The 19,468-nt window shown below is 38.7% G+C and overlaps 2 protein-coding genes across 2 annotated transcripts; both read left to right on the forward strand.

The window, feature by feature from the left end:
* The first annotated feature begins 11,299 nt into the window (after positions 1–11,299).
* Positions 11,300–16,450, forward strand: LOC127944874 (uncharacterized). The gene is made up of 11 exons (XM_052541239.1): positions 11,300–11,780; positions 12,606–12,686; positions 12,790–13,182; positions 13,443–13,544; positions 13,692–13,924; positions 14,554–14,647; positions 14,756–15,100; positions 15,195–15,312; positions 15,391–15,482; positions 15,601–15,715; positions 16,418–16,450. The coding sequence occupies exons 1-6, from the start codon at positions 11,531–11,533 to the stop codon at positions 14,557–14,559; spliced, it is 1,065 nt and encodes a 354-aa protein (XP_052397199.1). The 5' UTR covers positions 11,300–11,530; the 3' UTR covers positions 14,560–14,647; positions 14,756–15,100; positions 15,195–15,312; positions 15,391–15,482; positions 15,601–15,715; positions 16,418–16,450.
* Positions 14,598–18,894, forward strand: LOC127957002 (uncharacterized). Its single transcript, XM_052555333.1, has 7 exons — positions 14,598–14,647; positions 14,756–14,827; positions 15,391–15,482; positions 15,601–15,687; positions 16,418–16,687; positions 16,852–17,028; positions 17,644–18,894. The coding sequence occupies exons 1-7, from the start codon at positions 14,598–14,600 to the stop codon at positions 17,847–17,849; spliced, it is 954 nt and encodes a 317-aa protein (XP_052411293.1). The 3' UTR covers positions 17,850–18,894.
* The last annotated feature ends 574 nt before the right edge of the window (positions 18,895–19,468 follow it).

Below are 19,468 nucleotides of genomic sequence, written 5' to 3' on the forward strand. Positions count from 1 at the left end.
TACTCAAGCAGGCCTTCAAGACTGCTCCGATCCTAGTCCACCCTGATCCCAAGCAACAGTTCATTGTGGAAGTAGACGCCTCATCAACCGGGGTCGGTGCAGTCCTATCCCAGCGGCAGGGGGATCCTCCAAAACTCCATCCATGCGCCTTCTTCTCGAAGAAGCTATCCCCGGCGGAGCAGAATTATGACATCGGTAACCGTGAACTACTGGCCATCAAGCTGGCTCTGGAAGAATGGCGTCATTGGCTGGAGGGAGCCCAGTTCAAGCTAAGAGACTGAATCATCGCCAAGCCAGATGGGCCTTGTTCTTCACGAGATTCAACTTTAAGGTCACTTATCGTCCTGGATCCCAGAACAATAGAGCCGATGCCCTCTCCCGTCTTCATCAAGCAGATCCTGAACCCGAATCTCCGGAACCAATCCTCCCTCCAGCCATGATTGTAAGTCCTATCCAATGGAATATTGATCATCTGATTGAACAAGAAAACCTTCAACACCCTGCTCCGCCGGGAGGTCCAGGAGGGAAACTCTTCGTCCCTCCTCAACATCGGATTACCCTCCTGGACTTAGCTCATACCTCTCCGGGATCTGGACATCCAGGCAGGAGGCGGACCCTCTCGCTCCTTCAACAACGTTACTGGTGGCCATCGATGGCTCTGGATACTGTCCGCTACCTCAAGGGATGCTCCGTCTGCGCCATAGCAGACACCCCTAGAAGACTCCCGGAAGGTATACTGGTGCCTCTGCCCATTCCTGAACGGCCATGGACCCATATAGGTATAGATTTCATGACTGACCTCCCTCTTTCTCAAGGCTACACCTGTGTGCTGGAAGTGGTTGACAGGTTTTCAAAGTCATGTAAACTCATCCCTCTCAAAGGGCTTCCCACTGCATTTGAAGCGGCAGAGGCACTGTTCCACAATGTATTCCGCCACTTTGGCATTCCTGAGGACATCGTCTCCGACCGGGGTCCCCAGTTCATCTCCAGAGTCTGGTCTGCTTTCTTCCGTCTTCTAGGGGTGTCAGTCAGCCTCTCTTCTGGATACCATCCACAGACCAACGGCCAGACGGAGCGTAAGATACAGGAGCTTGGGAGGTTCCTGAGGATATACTGCCACCGTAACCAGGACTGTTGGAGCCAGTACCTACCCTGGGCCGAATACGCTCAGAACTCCCTCCAGCAATCCACCACCGGGCTCACCCCCTTCCAATGTGTCCTCGGATACCAGCCTCCACTCTTCCCATGGTCAGGTGAGCCCTCGGAGGTCCCAGCGGTAGATCACTGGTTCCGACAGAGCGAGAGGGTCTGGGACTCGGCTCACGTGCATCTCCAGCGGGCAGTGCGGAGGCATAAGAACAAGCGGACGCTCGTCGAAGACCTACACCGCAATACCAACCTGGACAGCGAGTCTGGCTCTCGACGAGGGATATCCGCCTCCGGCTGCCCTGCCGTAAGCTGAGTCCCCGATACATCGGACCATTCACAATTGAACGGCAACTGAATGAAGTGACCTATAGACTCCAGCTACCTGCACAGTACCGCATCTCACCCTCATTCCATGTTTCACTCCTCAAACCCTTCACTGAACCTTTGTCTCCTCCATCCACAGAGCCTGGTGATGATGCCGTACCTCCTCCTCCAGCCATAGAAGAAGACAACGACATCTTCCGGGTTAGAGCTATCCTCGACTCTCGACGACGGGGTCCTCAATTGGAGTACCTTGTAGACTGGGAGAATTACGGCCCGGAGGAGCGTTGCTGGGTTAATCGTAACGACATCCTGGACCCCAGCCTTCTCACTGACTTTCACCGAGACCATCCAGACCGCCCCGCTCCCCGTGGCCGAGGTAGACCCCGTCGTCGTACAAGATCCCAGCCGTCAGGAGCCGCCCGTGGAGGAGGGGGTACTGTCACAACCACACCTGCTACACTCCCAGGATCGGACACTCACGCCACACCCACTCGTCCCCAATCACCAGAATTCTAAACACCTGTGCATCATCACCAGCACCACATATAAAGCCACCAGTCACCAGCACTCAGTGTCTGGTCTTGCACCGATCTCCTCACTACCCTGATACGCCTTTCGTCTATCTACCTGATCTGCCTTACCCTCTTCATCCTCATCGGAATTCCCGCTACCATCGTCTTTGTCTGAGTCACCATCTGTACCACCATTCACCTAAAGGAAAGTTGTGTTGTCTCAGTGTCTTCCACGTGTCAAGATTCACCTGTGTCTGAAACCTCTGATTTAAATTAAATACTGTTTCACTGAATCCTCTGTGTCCTCGTCTGTGTCTGACATAAACTTAAACCATATAAACACATCTCATTACACCAAATCATGTTCTTTAAAATTTGTTGAAAATATAAAAAATGATATAGTAGGCTTTATAGAATTAAAACATTGTTAACACTCTTAAAAAGGAAGGATGAAAAACAAGTCTAATGGCGTTCTTCAGGAAATATTGGCAAAAGGCAGATTGAAAGGCAGTTGAAATCATTGTGATATTGAGAATGCAAATATTTCGTTCACCAGGAAAATCATCATGAATATATAATGAACGTTCAGTATGTTGCCCAGCCCTCTGGTTGGTCCAACTGGGACTGCCTCATTTACCAAGTATTAGGTTGTATTTTTAATGTGATGTTTTGTTTAATACATTTCATACATAATGGTGTAAATAAACCATGATGTGAGACACAATGCACTCCTTCCAGCATAAAGTGTCAAAATGTAAGAAGTTTCAAAGCTTGTGTGTTGACAGGATGAGATTCATCAAAGTATCCTATTCCTGTTCCACATCTTTCATGTTTACAATCAGCCGTACAGACTGTGGATGTACCTGAAAGACCCTCTTCAGACATATCGTTGTGATGCGTCACCCACTTGCATCTGCATTTTATTATCCAGGATAAGTTGACAATGGTAGAAACGGCAGTGAAAAGCTCAACAGCACACTTAATCTCAATGTTCATACAGTGGGTCAAGAGAACAGCAGTGTCTGTCAGTATGTTTTTCAGCAGCCTTGGTTTCAGAAATATTTTCCCATTTATGTTTTCCAAAAGGCCTTTCAAAATTTATGCCCACTTAAGGGCAAATGATTTCCCCATTTGGATTTTGCAATGGGTTCAAGTCGGTGACGCAAATTTAGTGTTGACCAACAGAAAGCTGCTTAGTTTGAAAGGGACCGAGCTGCGCTTCATACATCACTACAGTATTGACAACAGGCAATGAATAGACTTGCAAAATTCTGCCAAACTGTCACTAATGTAAAACCACACCTTTTACAGTGTTGTTCTATACTGGAAAATGGGAAAAGGAACTATTATTAGAACTATTAAAATCACAATGAATTTGGACTTCTGTAGAGAAGTATGTATCATCAAATAACCTCAGACCTTTTTATGTTATTGTTAAAAAAAATATTACTGTAAATGAATGGGTATTCATCATGGTTTTGCTGTCAGGTTTTGTTTCCTCAAACTCAGAACTGCTAGCAATATGTACAACAAAAATATATTCTCAGAAAAATGGGTAGAAAGCTGTGACTAGGGCAGTCCCCACAGGTACGAAAGCTAAGGTACATCTTTGGACCATTTACCCCTAAAACTATTAGTAAAAGTACATATGTATACATTAGGTGCATATATTAGAAGCTTTTGACCGGGTACTGCCCCGGTGAGAGTTAATATATATAGATGTTTCAACAAAAAAAAAATTGGCTGGCTTTGGAGGGACTCTGAAGTCCCTGATCTCTAGAACAAGTACCTTGAGGACTGCACTTATCAGCAAACCATGCAACTGAGAGGCAGATCACACTGACGATTATTTGTCGTAATGAGAACACTGTGCACTCGTTCTCACTGTGATGAAGCAGTTCATCATCTGCCTCATGGGCAGAAACACTCAAAGATGAGAGGCTCGTTTTCTGGGTCCGTCGGGCCGCTTTGTCAGACAGGCACTGACCCATATGACTCATCCAAAATGTTAAAGTGAGCACTCTTTTATTTGCACACAAGAACTTCCTCACCATGACCTAGTTTCAGAAGCTCTGAATGCTTGCGGTCTAATTGAATTTGTATCATTCAGGAGCTTTTTGGTCTGAAACCACAAAAGATAAGAAGTGGGGAGAGAAGAGAAGCTTTGCTGACTCATTCTTTATACAGCAGTAATAGGAATGAAGTCAGACTTTTTCCACTTTTACTCTGGGATCCTTTTGTTATTTTCCTCTGGAAATCTACAATTTATTTTGAAGTATATCTTTAAAAGTGTTTCTCTTTAATAGTTGAAATGTGTCCATATCTTGGTTGCTGTTTCTCAGGAAAAACAGTGACATTTGTGCCCCATTTGTGTCCAAATGATATACTGATATAATTATTATAATTTTTTTAACTTTCAAACTTTTATATTTGAATGTATTTCATAGGAAATTCAGAATAAAGTTTGAAATGAAATGTTTAAATGTTTATCATGAGCATTAGCTAGTTTGCATATCCCTATTTATCACCTTTATATTGTTAATAGGTTCACTAATCTCAATTTCTCTGTAGTTTGCTGAGAAAATACTGAAATTTTCTTTCTGTTCAACAAAGTTATTCAGAAAAAAAAAACATCTATTCAGCATCATATTTAAGGATATGCTTAATCATGTTTAAACACATTGTTCAGTCAGAGTAAATTTTCTCATACACTTTTTATCTATATGTATGTATGTATGTATGCATTTACTTATTTAATGGGATACCACTATGGAAAAGCCACATTGAAAAACCACAACATTATGGAAAACAGTAGACTTTTTCCGAACATTCTGACATGCTGGAGGCAGGGAGTAGAATAATGTAAACAACAATGCTGAAAATATGAATTGTATGCAATCTAAGTGTGAGACGGGCCCCAATGGTCAGAATGAATATTATAGACAAAAGAATAATGTTTAGCAGCAGTTCAGAGACAAATATCATATTTGGACAGCACAAAAAAAAAAAAAAAAAAAAAAAAAAAAAAAAAAAAATATATATATATATATATATATATATATATATATATATATATATATATATATATTTCCACAATCAGTCCTTTATGGGAAGTGTGAATGGCTTATAGTCATAGTCATTTTGCGTTTGTAACTTTATTTTACAAGTGTTCATTTATTTTATTAAACTGTATAAATTGTTACAATTTTTTTATATTTTCTGTGGTGTCATGATTTACTTTTAATAAAAAAAGGTTAATTATTGTATATTCGTTTGTCATTTCATTTAAATGCAGAAATTCGACTTGGTTTACCTTCATGGTCTGTTCATTACCATTAATGTACTTGTGAAAATAAATGCAGTAGTAATAGGGATGCTGTCTATAGGGTGTATTCAAATTATTATTATTAACCTTCTGATCGCTAATAAATAAATTAGTTTATCTAAAGCCTTAAGTCATGACATTAGCTAATACTTTATAATTATCCCATTATTTTAAATTCATTAGCTGGAATAATTGTGTCATGAAGAAGTCAAGCCATCGTCTATCAAGAGTTGATAGTAGGCTTTTGGTTCAGGTCATTTATGCCTCAAGAGCAAAAGATGTCAAACCAATCACTTCTTATTTCATCGTTTTGACATCCAAGAACCTTTTATTAGAAAAAATACTCCTCTGGCATGTTTCTCTGCCATCCACAACTCAAATGACCCTATTGAGCGATAAAAAAATGTCCTCTGTTCAGAGTTCAGTGTGGAATACAAACCTGATTCCAAAAAAGTTGGGACACTGTATAAATTGTGAATAAAAACAGAATGCAATTCTCTATAAATGTTCTATATTTTATTCACAATACAACATATACAGTACAGACAAAAATTTTGGACACACCTTCTTATTCAAAGAGTTTTCTTTATTTTCATGACTATGAAAATTGTAGAGTCACACTGAAGGCATCAAGGGCTATTTGAGCAAGAAGGAGAGTGATGGGGTGCTGCGCCTCCACAGTCACCGGACCTGAACCCAATCCAGATGGTTTAGGGGTGAGCTGCTAAGCATCTCTCGGGGAACTCCTTCAAGACTGTTGGAAGACCATTTCAGGTGACTACCTCTTGAAGCTCATCAAGAGAAGGCCAAGAGTGTGCAAAGCAGTAATCAAAGCAAAAGGTGGCTACTTTGAAGAACTTAGAATATGACATATTTTCAGTTGTTTCACACTTTTTTGTTATGTATATAATTCCACAGGTGTTAATTCATAGTTTTGATGCCTTCAGTGTGAATCTACAATTTTCATAGTCATGAAAATAAAGAAAACTCTTTGAATGAAAAGGTGTGTCCAAACTTTTGCTCTGTACTGTATGACATATCAAATGTTTAAACTAAGTTAAAAATTTTAAATTTCATGGCATCAACACATCTCAAAAAAGTTGGGACAAGGCCATGTTTACCACTGTGTGGCATCCCCTCTTCTTTTTATAACAGTCTGCAAACATCTGGGGACTGAGGGGACAAGTTGCTAAAGTTTAGGAATAGGAATGTTGTCCCACTCTTGTCTAATACAGGCTTCTAGTTGCTCAACTGTCTTAGGTCTTCTTTGTTGCATCTTCCTCGTTATGATGCGCCAAATGTTTTCTATGGGTGAAAGATCTGGACTGCAGGCTGGCCATTTCAGTACCCGGATCCTTCTACACAGCCATGATGTTGTAATTGATGCAGTATGTGGTCTTGGATTGTCATGTTGGAAAATGCAAAGTCTTCCCTGAAAGAGACGACGTCTGGAAGGGAGAATATGTTGTTCTATACCTTTCAGCATTGATGGTGCCCTTTCAGATGTGTAAGCTGCCCACACGCACTCATGCAATCCCATACCATCAGAGATGCAGGCTTCTGAACTGAGCGCTGATAACAACTTGTTGTCCCTGTCCTCTTTAGTCCGGATGACATGGCATCCTAGTTTTCCAAAAATAACTTCAAATTTTGATTCGTCTGACCACAGAACAGTTTTCCACTTTGCCACAGTCCATTTTAAATGAGACTTGACCCAGAGAAAACTCCTGTGGTTCTGGATCATGTTTAGATATGGCTTATTTTTGACCTATAGAGTTTTAGCCGGCATCAGTGAATAGCAGGTTGTATTGTGTTCACCAACAATGTTTTTTGGAAGTATTCCTGAGCCCATGTTATGATTTCCATTACAGTAGCATTCCTGTATGTGATGCCGTCTATGGGCCCGAAGATCACAGGCATCCAGTATGGTTTTCCGGCCTTAACCCTTACGCACAAAGATTGTACCAGATTCTCTGAATCTTTAGATGCACTGTAGAATGATGATAACTTCAAACTCTTTGCAATTTTTCTCTGAAAAACTATTTTTTTTTACTGCAGCATTGTGGGAATTGGTGATCCTCTGCCCATCTAGACTTCTGAGAGACACTGCCAATTTGAGAGGTTCTTTTTATTCCCATTCATGTTGCCAATTGACCTAATAAGTTGCGAATTGGTCCTCAAGATGTTCCTTATATGTACTTTTAACTTTACAGCATCTTATTGCTACCTGTCCCAACTTTTTTGGAATCTGTAGCTCTCATGAAATCCAAAATGAGCCAATATTTGGCATGACATTTCAAAATTATTCTATTGCTTTTTTACTCTTATTTTTTATAGTGTCCCAACTTTTGTGGAATCGGGTTTGTAATAATAATAATAATAATAAAATAAAATTATTATTATTAATAATAATAATCCATTACAATCATATAGTTCTTTTCTAGTCACTCAAAGTGTTTTCCATTGTCAGGGTGTATCTCCTCATCCATCACCAGTTGGAAGCCCTGTGTACTGTGTTTGAGCTCCATCACTATATTTTTAATAGACTATTTTTTATCTTAAATATCTATTTTATACACCATAATTTTTGTTTCTTTAACATGTGAATATATCCTCTATCGTATTCTACAACAAGAACAATCAGAGCGCCTCGATATCACTAGTTTTATTTTGATTTCCCCGGTCCGCTATTAGCTTATAGACCAGTTCTCAAAGTCTCCATTCAAAGGTCCAAATATGAATTTTCATCAATGACAAAGGTCCAGAACTATTGGTAATTACAAAACTAACTAATTTAATAAATATGTATAAAAAAAATCAACATTCATTTTATGTAAAAATAAGGTGCCTTTTATCTGGGCTTGGTCTGTGCTATCTGTTGACTCATCCACTGCAAGTGAAAGGCAGGGTGCATCTTTGATATCATCAGTTAACTGCTTTACTAAGTCATGGGCAAGCACCTCTGTCCTAATGGCTGAACTGTCATTTGACAGTGGAATTTTCTTTAATTTCTCTGACATCTCCTGTCTCTCCTTTCCCTCAAACAAAGCATATGCTATCTCCACTAAACACTCCTTAACTATCTCTGCATCAGTGAATGGCTTCTTGCTTTTGCCTAGTACCCAGGCCAGACAGAAACATGGTTCTGCAGCTCTCTCTTGCTGTGTCACAACTCTCCTAAGCAACTTATTTGTTGATTCATATGAAGACTTTAACTGTCGTAGTTTTGGTGTCCATACCTCTGTATTTTGTGGATATTGCCATTTAAAATGACCATGTTTTGTTTCATAATGCATAATGCATAATCATCCCAAAAAAGACATAAACTAAACAAATTATTTTGAAATGCGTTTATCAAAGTAGGAAATCCCAAACTTTTAATCCCTTACACACAATTACTGCTGTTGAAATACGAAATGGAGGCGGGTCCAGACTGAATTTCCTCCGGGTCCGGTTCCAGACCGGAGTCCGGACTTTGAGAAGTGCTGTTATAGCCCATTAGCATCCGCAGCATGGTAGCCGCTAAACCACTTGCATTACTAATATTCTATTGAGACACATTACCATTGCTTTACTCACTTTACTTACTTTAATGGGGGATGTATGTCTACCTTTGATTGCAGGGGAGGACACCGAATGCAGCTCAAGCAGGAGGCTGTGGAGATGCAGATTCGTGACCTGGAGGTGAGGCAAGCCCAGCTGAGAGAGCGTAAAGAACAGTAAATTTGTTAATAATTGGAATCTTTTCTGGGAGCGTCTTAGGCTTTTTCACGCTGATGGCCTGCACCCCAGCAGAGTCGGAGCGGAGCTGTTCTCTGACAACATCTCCAGGACACTTCACTCCATATGACTAGTAAGCCAATTCTCAAATACAATTATGATGATTTTTGTTCTGCATGCTCAAATGATAGAAGTACTTGCGCTGTACAATCTATTACGACTGTGTCTGTTCCCCGAATAGTTGAGGTCAAAATATACATTTAATGACAACACGGTCTCACTCCCAACTCGTCACATATGGACGCTTGGTCAGGACCCCTTGGCGTCACCCCTTGGTATCCCTTTGGCGTTATTTTTCAACGAGCAGGGCAGTCCAATTGACTTCTATGGAACCCTGAACCCGAGCCTGAGGCGCCGAAATTTGACGTTTTGGGTAAGCACGCGCAGCCCTTTGTTTGCTGTGGATGAAAAAAAAAAAAAAAAAAAAAAAGTTCGCTGTGGATGGATCTAGACTACAATAAATACGAATAGATAGGAATAGGCTACAATAAATGATCTATGCTGAGGCTGGTTAAATGGTGTCCCCCATATCATCTTTATCTGGCCACACAACTAGGTTTTAATGTTAAGAAATCCCTCGCTGTCTGATATCAAAGCGCCCTCTGAGAAATAGGGGGAGCGTTCGTCGTGCTGTTTAACAGCATTCAGCGGTGAGTTTAACAACGCTCTACTGCAGGTAGAACAGCATCCAGATGTGAGTTTAACCAAAACAACGATCAACTGCAGGTAAAACACTATTCAGAGGTGAGTTTAACAACGCTCTACTGCAGGTAGAATAGCCTCCAGATGTGAGTTTACCAAAACAACGCTCAACTGCAGGTAAAACACTATTCAGAGATGAGTTTAACAACGCTCTACTGCAGGTAGAATAGCCTCCAGATGTGAGTTTACCAAAACAACGCTCAACTGCAGGTAAAACACTATTCAGAGATGAGTTTAACAACGCTCTACTGCAGGTAGAATAGCCTCCAGATGTGAGTTTACCAAAACAACGCTCAACTGCAGGTAAAACACTATTCAGAGGTGAGTTTAACAACGCTCTACTGCAGGTAGAATAGCCTCCAGATGTGAGTTTACCAAAACAACGCTCAACTGCAGGTAAAACACTATTCAGAGATGAGTTTAACAACGCTCCGCGGTGCGTGCAGTAAGCAGTTTAAGCGTTTTCTGCCAGGTCACAGGGTAAGTGACTAATTATAGGTGATGCATGCTGGATAATGTTTATTTTTATTTTTATAGAAGTCTGGTATTGATAAATAAATGCACATATGCTTGTGTTCGATTAATCAATGTCTTGTTTATTTATTTATTTATTAAATATCCTCTAAATTAATAACTCTGACGTCATTGTATGGCGCGATCGTGATCCCGAGGTTCATTGCGTTTTTCCCTTTCCACTCGGTAAGTATAAATTAATTAATAGAGATCGAGACTATTCTTAAATTTACACAATAAAACTGTAGAATCAGGACAAGTTGTGTTTAGAACTTTTAGACGTGTAAGGCAGCAATTTATTAGGACGGTTAATGATAGAAAATTAAATATATATATATTTAAATTACTTGCTGCACCACATGTGCAGTAGGCTAGCAAAGTTAGCTAATTAAATCAAAGTTAATTTTTTTTCGCGTATAATCATGAAGGTGCAATCATGGGGAATACAAGATTTTCAGTACTGATGTGTTTCCAGTTACCTATTTTATATAGCTCAAACTATTAAGCCATTTTAGCTAACATTATAAATGGTCAGGCCAGTAATTGTTTAAAATCCACGGATAATTTGATAATAAATGCCTAAATATTATCTATAAAAAACAGTAGAAACAAATTCATAACAACAACAGTATTGTGTCTCAGCACAATTTCTCACTATAGAATAAAACCATGTGTATAATTAATGTAATAATAAATGATGTTGTCATAAGTTATTGATTGATTCATGTACTTTTTTACAGTGAGTTCTGCTGTGGTTTTGTTTGGAACTATTTTTGTTGGCGAAATAGAGCAAAACTTACATTATTAACAATCACAATCAATTAACAATTAATAAAATCAATTTTACATACATTCAAGCCCAATCTGACAACACAGGTGAAGAGAATACTGGTGTAAAATGTTAAATTCTGTTTTTTTTGTTTTGTTTGTCTGTTTGTATGTTTTTTCTTTATCATTAGGTCCCTCAAATTTGCCAGCATCTTTATTCTAACACTCCACCACATACACACACACACACACACACACACAAATAAATAACAAAGGCACTTTTAAGAGTCACGTTCGTCTTGTTCACCTTTACCCATCACCTGTACTCTCTTCAGCTCTCTTTCTCGCTCCCCTCTCCTCTCTTTGTCTCTCTTTGTCCCCCCTCCCTGTATATTTATTTATTTGTCCATCTCTTTGTTGTGAGTCTTTCTGTCTGTTTGTTTTTCTGTCCATCACTATGTCCATGAGTGATTCAGAAATCCAAGAAAATCTAATGGTCTTGGATAACTTGGTTGATCATCAAGAACTGAAGGATGAGCTCCAAAGTCTTGATGACTTTCTTGGTGAGCTGCAAGAAGAGGAGGCGGCAGCAGCACCATCAAAGACACCTGAGCCAAGGCAACCAAAGGTGCACTGGAGAAAAAGAGACGTGCATGGAAATATTGTCTATGCAAGGCCGAGATCAAGCAGGGATCAGTCAAAAAAGGGTCAGTATTGTTTTTCATTAAAGATTTTTTGAGAAATCACATTGTTTAGGACCTTAATTTTGTAATAAAGCAATTAAGAAAATGAAGGAATACATGTTTAGCTTGATATTTCAGGGAAACAATCAAACCAGAACTAGTGATTTGATTTCTGACATAAAAAGTAGATTTATTAAATATGTCACTAGTCTTAAGTGAAAGTGAAAAATTAAGTGAAAGTGGGGCATTAATGTTAATATTAAATATTTTTGTAAAGCAGTATGAACTACAAAATTAGCACATAAAAATTTTTTTATTTGTGGGCTGTTATGACATTTTAGGAAATCTTGTCAATATTGTGGTTATGCAGTAAAATGTGCCTGCCTGGTTACCATCATAATAAATCGCTTGCAAGTTATTGGTCTTGGTTATTGGTTATTACTGGTCTTTTCGTAATTTATTCACCCTCAAATTGTTTCAAACCTGTATTCATTTATTTGTTCTGCTGAACACAAAGGAATATATTTTGATGAATATGGGTAACCAAACAGTTGTGGGACACCGGTGACTTCCTTAGTATGGAGAAAGAAATACTATGGAAGTCAGTGGGGTCCAGCAACTGTTTGGTTACATACAATCTTCAAAATATCTTCCTTTTTGTTCAGCTGACCAAAGAAATTAATACAGGTTTAGAACTCTTTAAGGGTGAGTAAATGATGACAGAATTAAAAATTTTGGGTGAACTATCCCACTAAACAGTGAGCTTGTGCCATTTAAGTCTGGTAATTTCAGTTGTAAATTTGAATAATATATGTAAATGTTGATTTGTGTTGTTTTTATCCTCTACAGCTGATCACATTCAGAACACTGATCCTACCTTCAATGCTCCTGACACTAACTGTGAGGTGGCCTTTGCTCCAGAGACTGTTGGTGTGTACTTCATTGTACACCATTTTCATTGTTTCCATTTATATCTGACAGTGGGTTAGAATGTTAATAAATGTTTGTATTTTTAAATTTGCTATTTTAACAGAGTGTTTTCTACAAGATCTCCAGCACTCACTGAGCGATTCCTCAGGTGATGAGGCATCACCTCTTGGAACCCCAAGAGATCCTCTTCTGGCATCCTCGAACTGGGGCATTCGTCAGAGTCTCTTTTCAGAGAGGTGGAGGGCAGAGAGACCCCGTCTGGTAAACACGGCTGCAGCAAAAGAAAGTGTGGCAACACACATCTGCCAGCAGTGTTGGAGCAGTCCAGCAGTTATCCGGTGCAGTGACTGTCGACCACACCCCTTCTTCTGTGCTGAATGTGACATCAGCATGCACACCAGACATGTCCTCCACAATAGAGATGCCATGACTGCTGGCTTCTTCCAGCAATTGCCTCCAACAACTGTCGTGGTCGATAAGGCTCTTTCCCAATGTGGTAAGTTTTGGTTTGTGTTTGTACAACATATCTCATTTTCAGAATAGTTAAGCTCATAAGTTTTATTTTTTAAATGATCACTTTTTTCTCTTTTTGATTGAGCTTGAATTTATGTAGATACCCTGTGTCAATCGGCTTTTTGAGCATATCTTGTGTTCTTTTTCAGCAATGTGCTTCAATAACATTGATCCATTACAATCTTATATTACTCAGTCAATACAAATTATGTTAATTCACATGTACTGTGTGATCTTTTTCAGTGCGGCTTGTACCTGTGGAAATGCCTGACAAAATCTGTGGTTGTTCACCAGAGTCATTGAGGGTCAGTCCAGGAAAGACTGTTGCTGTGGTCACAATGAATGGTAAGAATGTGAAGAACTTCATTTTGTCCTGTTTGATAAGCATCTTATGAAGTATACAAAGTAATGTATAAATTATATTAAGAACCCAAACCCTGACTGACCCAGCAAAGGATTGCATTACAGTGGATGTGTTTTTGATTTTTCCAGGACGATATGATCTAAGCATGCCCGAGTTATTTTGTGAGGCATGCCAAGCCACTTGGACTGCTGCAGTGGCCGACCTTAACAGCAGTGACTACTGGCCGGCAACTCTTCAGTTTGCCACAATTTATACTACCGATATATTTTTCTCATTTGAGGAAATGAAGATGGTGGCACCAGGACTGTCCTGTCAAGCATTTTTAAGAATGCTGGATCAGCGAACTGTTCGCTTTGGTCGTGTGAGTACTGAATGTATAAATCCTGCAGTATCATTAATGTATTCGAATTGTGGGCTGAAAACCTCTTTGATGTTAATGTATTTGTTGTACATTTATAAGCTTTTGGTTTCTTTATTTTTAATAGACTGGCAAGATCTCTGCAGACAGTTTTCAGAAAAGTTTTTTTGAGTGGGAGGCTGTGCGATTTGAGGTGGACAGTATATGCAAGGAAGAGCCCTTCATCTGCCCTGCATGCTCCCCAAATATGCTCGCCGTTTCCGTAGATGGAAACCGCAAGCATTACTTCAAACTGTGTGTCACAGTGTTCTTACATATTAATAAGATAACATGGCTCTTTATTATGCACTAAGTAATCTTACATTATAAGTTATAGAGTTGTCGAAAATACTGACTTATAAAAATTGACGCTTTTAGCGCTGATCATTTAAAGCCATTCTCAGACATATCCAATGAGTGTGTGAACACAATGGCCAATCAGAGGTGTTTATGAATCCGCTCAACAGCGCTCAAAGCATTACGTTTTTTAAATTTCAGACTGGTACTGAAGTTGGTACTTATGACAACTCTAATAAGTTATCATAAACTGTTTTGTACCTTTGTTGTTGTTTTTGTTGTTGTTGTTTTTTTAGATCTGAGGAACAGGCCATCTTTGAAGGCATCTTTATAGCCAAAGATGAAGATGTTACAAGATTTGTGGACCACATTCACAGCACAACCAAACATGTAAAAAGTGTATATGATGATAAATAAAACTACAATACTACAGTAACCTCTTACTGAAGAGTTTGTTTAAAAGAGTCTTGTTTTCATTGACCATTATCCATGTTGTAGGTCAGTGGGAGAGGTGTTTGTGGAGGGGAGTGGTCAGCAGCCAGAGAGACCTCACAAAGATCTGCCAGCAAGGTAGACGAAGAGGGATTGGAGGTTGCGGTTTGTCGGCACGGAGTGCTTCTCTGTGCTTTAAATATGTACAGGGGTGAAATTTTTGCCTATCCCCTGTACCTTCAAGAAAAGTTGGCCAGTAGGCAAGTCACTTTTTTTTGTATGGATGTGACCTGCAAATATTGGCCCTACCTGCAAAGAGTTACAAAAAGCTGCCCAGAGCTCCAGCACCTCCTTAACATGAGACCATTCCTTTCGGTATTTCATGCCAAAGCCCATGATTTTAAATGTGAGGTAAGAAAATGTTGCTATGTGACAGAACCACATTATCTTAAACCAAACATCTGCAAACTTCTTGTTCTTTGTTTATTTATGTTTTCTTACTCAGGTGAAATGGAGTGGGTCGTATCAGGATGGGGCTGGACTAACACTAGGGGAGGAGGTGGAACAGTGCAATGCCTTCCTCTCTAGGATTGCAGTGACAACAAAACATATGTCAAAAGCAGGTAAGATGACCACATAGTGCTCTAGTTACATAATCACATAATAACATATTTTATGCATCATATCTTTTGTGTTTGCAGGACGCACAGACATGCTGACTCTCATGGCCATGCGATGGAATCAGCAAAAGTTCCGAAATTTGGCAGTTTCACTGACTCGCCGATATCAGAAGGTAATGACAACTGTAGAATTGGTTTTACATGGTCAGTATTGTGTGTTTGCAGTGTATGAAGCTGTGCATTGAACATTTGGTTCTTGTTTCTTGGTTCTGTGATTGCTTGTCATTGTAGACCAGAAAAGCTCTGCAAAGCCAGTTACAAAACCTAGAGTCCTTGAAAGCCCAATTGGCAGTGACAGAGAGCTAACTGGAAGACTGGGTCAGTGATGTAAAGGAGTGGGCAGGCGGTGAGGAAATGATTACTGTTAAACCTCAAGTTCAGAATACTTAAAACATTTAGGTAAACTAATTTTTCAAGTTCAGAATCACAGACACCCCATCACTCCCACAGTTATCAGCCTTACCCCACTCGTCATAGTGTTAATTGCAAACAGCTAATTTACATAAACATCACATTCAGATCTTGTTTCAATGTTTGATGGCAAATAACACATGCTAATATAACTATAAAAGAGACTGTCATTATATGTATATAATCAAACAACATACAGTACATGTGGTTTCAAAAGTTTAGCAGCCTATCCTCAACCAAAACACATGCTCTACTCTTCACCACAGTAGTAACCCTACAAAACTAACTTAACAGAACCTCCTGTAAATCCCAGAATAAAACAATATTAAAGAATAGCCTATGATAATCTGCAAAAACACACAAAATAACACTTAATTTCAACATTTATTTATACTGTCTAACACAAAGAATGCAGGAAATTAGAAATGTGCTGCAATTAAACTGCTTACTACAATTAAATTTTGAGTTCCAAATACTTTTTTTTTCTATTAAATACAGAGAACTTCCATTATTATTTGAGTGAAACTAACTCATTTCATTTAATTAATTACACTGTTTGGTCTTACAGTGCACAAATAATTGTAATTGTTACTTTTATTTTAATTTAAACTGCAAACTACCTATTTCTTCTCAGCAGCAAGAGTAACAACCACAAATGATGCTGATGGCTTGACCAGCAGAATTGAGGTCCTGGTAGCGAGTATCAAGAGACGTTCCCATCGGCTCTACAAAGATACCGATGGGAACAAAGGTCGTGCCAGAATCCGCCGCAAGATCAGGGAGGAGAAGGGCATCCTGACATCTGTTGTGGAGAAATACAACAGAATGGTTCCAAGCACAGAAAGTCTTTGCATGGAAACCATTCTGTCTGGTGAGACAGCTTGGCCATGGCAGCTACCACACAGTGGTGTGTACACTAGTCTGTTGACTGCTTCTGACAAATCTGATATACACATTATGACACATTACCCACAATGCTTCAAATGTCATTCTGTGACTTTTTTTCTGTGATTCTTTAAAGGTTGATGTTTGATACATATGAATTAAGTCTTTCTCATAAATGCATTCCAGACTCTTTCGATCTAAGGACAAAAAGAAGAGCGTTTGACATCATCATGTCAGTAAGAAGACTTGAGGAGGAGCTGAAGATTCTTGTGGCAGAGATGGACCACCACTGGAAATCTCTTTCAACTCGTGCTGATACCCTCAGAGAGCTGTCCCACATGTTTGCCAGTGAGACAATGAGAAGTATGTATTGTATTTGTACAAAAAATGGCATAAACATTTAGGGTTGCTATGACCATAGATTTCCAACTGTCAGAATATTTTTTTTATACAGTTAGTAAGAGTGATCTGTTAACTAAAATCTACTAAAGTGCATATTCCCATAACTACATATAGGACATGTCCTCTCATTAAAGTAAGTAGCCTAGTAATTAAAAAAAAATATATATATTATTGAACGATAAGTGGCTTTTAGCTCTATAAGTCATTACACTTGGCCTAATTCTCCACTCCACTCCAACTGGTAGCTGAAATTAGAGAATGATGCTTTCTTGTCCTTGATGCCCTCGCAATGCTCAAACTTTGAATTTCCTTCATGACATTTACTATCTAGTGAAAATGAGGACCAGCCGTTTAATCCATAATAGCTGTCCGTGACTGTCTGATTATTACCAAGACCTATGGCTATGTTTGGTTGTGTTGTTTGCAGGAAAAACAATTATTTGTCCAACTATGGTCATTCTGACTGACTAACAATTCGTTGACTTTTTGGGGCAGCCCTAATACATATACATAACTATGATGTATGTTTATAAAGTTTCTAAAGCATGCTTAATGTTATTTTGTTCCTCTTTTAAGATTCACCATGTGGCTTAAGTGAAGAGGGTTTGAAAGGTCTGCAGAGCGTCATCCTGAGAAAGCAACATAAAGTCAGAGAAATGAAGGTGCAAGCAAGAGACTGTTACCTGCAAGTTTTGTCTGGAGAAGGCAACATCAACTTTTTGTACAGTGCTTCAGCTGATGAGTATGACAGTGACTGTGAAATGTCTGATGACGGACTGTAATCCACAAGACTGTGACACCTTTCATCGTTCTGGACAATGACCTTAACTCTGTATATAAAGAATGTAATAAAATCTGCTTTTCATCACCTTTATAAATGGAACCAAAAGTGTTGCCTCTTCTTTCACATACATAGAAATGTGTGCATGCATGCCTCTAGAACCAGTATGTGGTGGAAATTAAGTGCATTAATTGAAGTATTGTATGGTACTTAGAGATTTGAGGTAAGAGTTTCTTCTCATCCAAACTTTACTTATACTCCACTGCAATTCAGAGAGAGAAAAAATGCACTTGACAGCACATGGAGAGCTTTTAAATGACATTTTGTTGCAAAAGAAACTTCTCAACAGTACAATTAGTTGATTGGCAGAAAATGAATTGCCAAATATTTTTCACGCAAAAACATTTAATGGTTCCAGCATGTATTTTTTTAATTTGAGGTTTGAACTGTTCACAGCTTTTATCAATGCATCTTTTTGGGGTTTTGTGTAATTGTGTCTGTTTTTCTCATTTTCATACTTGCTCACAAACAAAACTCTTCATTTGTTGAGAAATAAATAGCAGATTAATTTATGAAAATAATCATTAGTGTACGTTGTGTACAAAATAATGAATAATAATCTTGCATGAGTAATAATAATCTAAGGTTATATGATTCACAGGGGGAATGAAATATTAGAACACAGCTTGTGGCTGTGGAAGTGTAGAGTGTATTTCAAATATAACAACTGAAACCTTTTTAGAGACAGAAGAAGCTAATTATGAGGAAGAAAAGCATTATGATAAGGAGGAATCATTATTTCCCAGTTTAATATTACATCTGCTTATGTGTCATCTAGTAAAAGTATTGGAGTCAACTGATTTGATTTTGTGGTGCTCAAAACATTTCACCACTTGTGTAGCTTCATCAGCTGTGACCTGATAAACAGCATGATGATAGCACTTTTTAAGTCTCTTTTTATTTCTAATGAATCCAATTTGTCTTTATACTATTTTATAAAGTATCTTTATTCTATTTTGTAGTCTACAATAAAATGATTTACATGGTGTATTGTATAGTACATTTTGTTAATTGTTTTGGAAATAAAAAATGCACTATATCATCTTATGAGTTTGTTAAATTTCATGATTTTGTAAAAAAATAAAATAAAACAACTGTAATTACTTACCATGCTTCTTTTACATACACATTTTTAGTCATATTAATGGAATTTGAGACAATAATGAACTATTGTTGTCTTTTATACCCTGATTCTTTTTATTGTGCACCATCCTGTGCCTATGTTACTGTATTCAGAGTCTCACAATATCAGCAAAACATAACACAAGCATGATGTAAATATAGAAAATGGGGAAAAGAATACAATATTCAGATATAAATGTGAATCAACAGTTTGTTGTTCATAATGAAGAGAGCATATCTGTGTAATTTTTACTGTCTTACCTCCCCCAGGGACCCGGTAGCGCCCCCTGGAAGAGCCAAAAAATGCACATTTCAAATGGCTGTAACTCAAAATCTGGTAAGCATATCGAAGAGAAAATTGGTAGAAAAACTATTTATGCTATGTTTACTAAATGATGTTGAACAGAGATTTCTGACATGCATGGAAAAGCGTTATAA

The sequence above is a fragment of the Carassius gibelio genome, chromosome A3 (genome assembly GCF_023724105.1).
Source record: "Carassius gibelio isolate Cgi1373 ecotype wild population from Czech Republic chromosome A3, carGib1.2-hapl.c, whole genome shotgun sequence".
Taxonomy (NCBI): Eukaryota; Metazoa; Chordata; class Actinopteri; order Cypriniformes; family Cyprinidae; genus Carassius; species Carassius gibelio.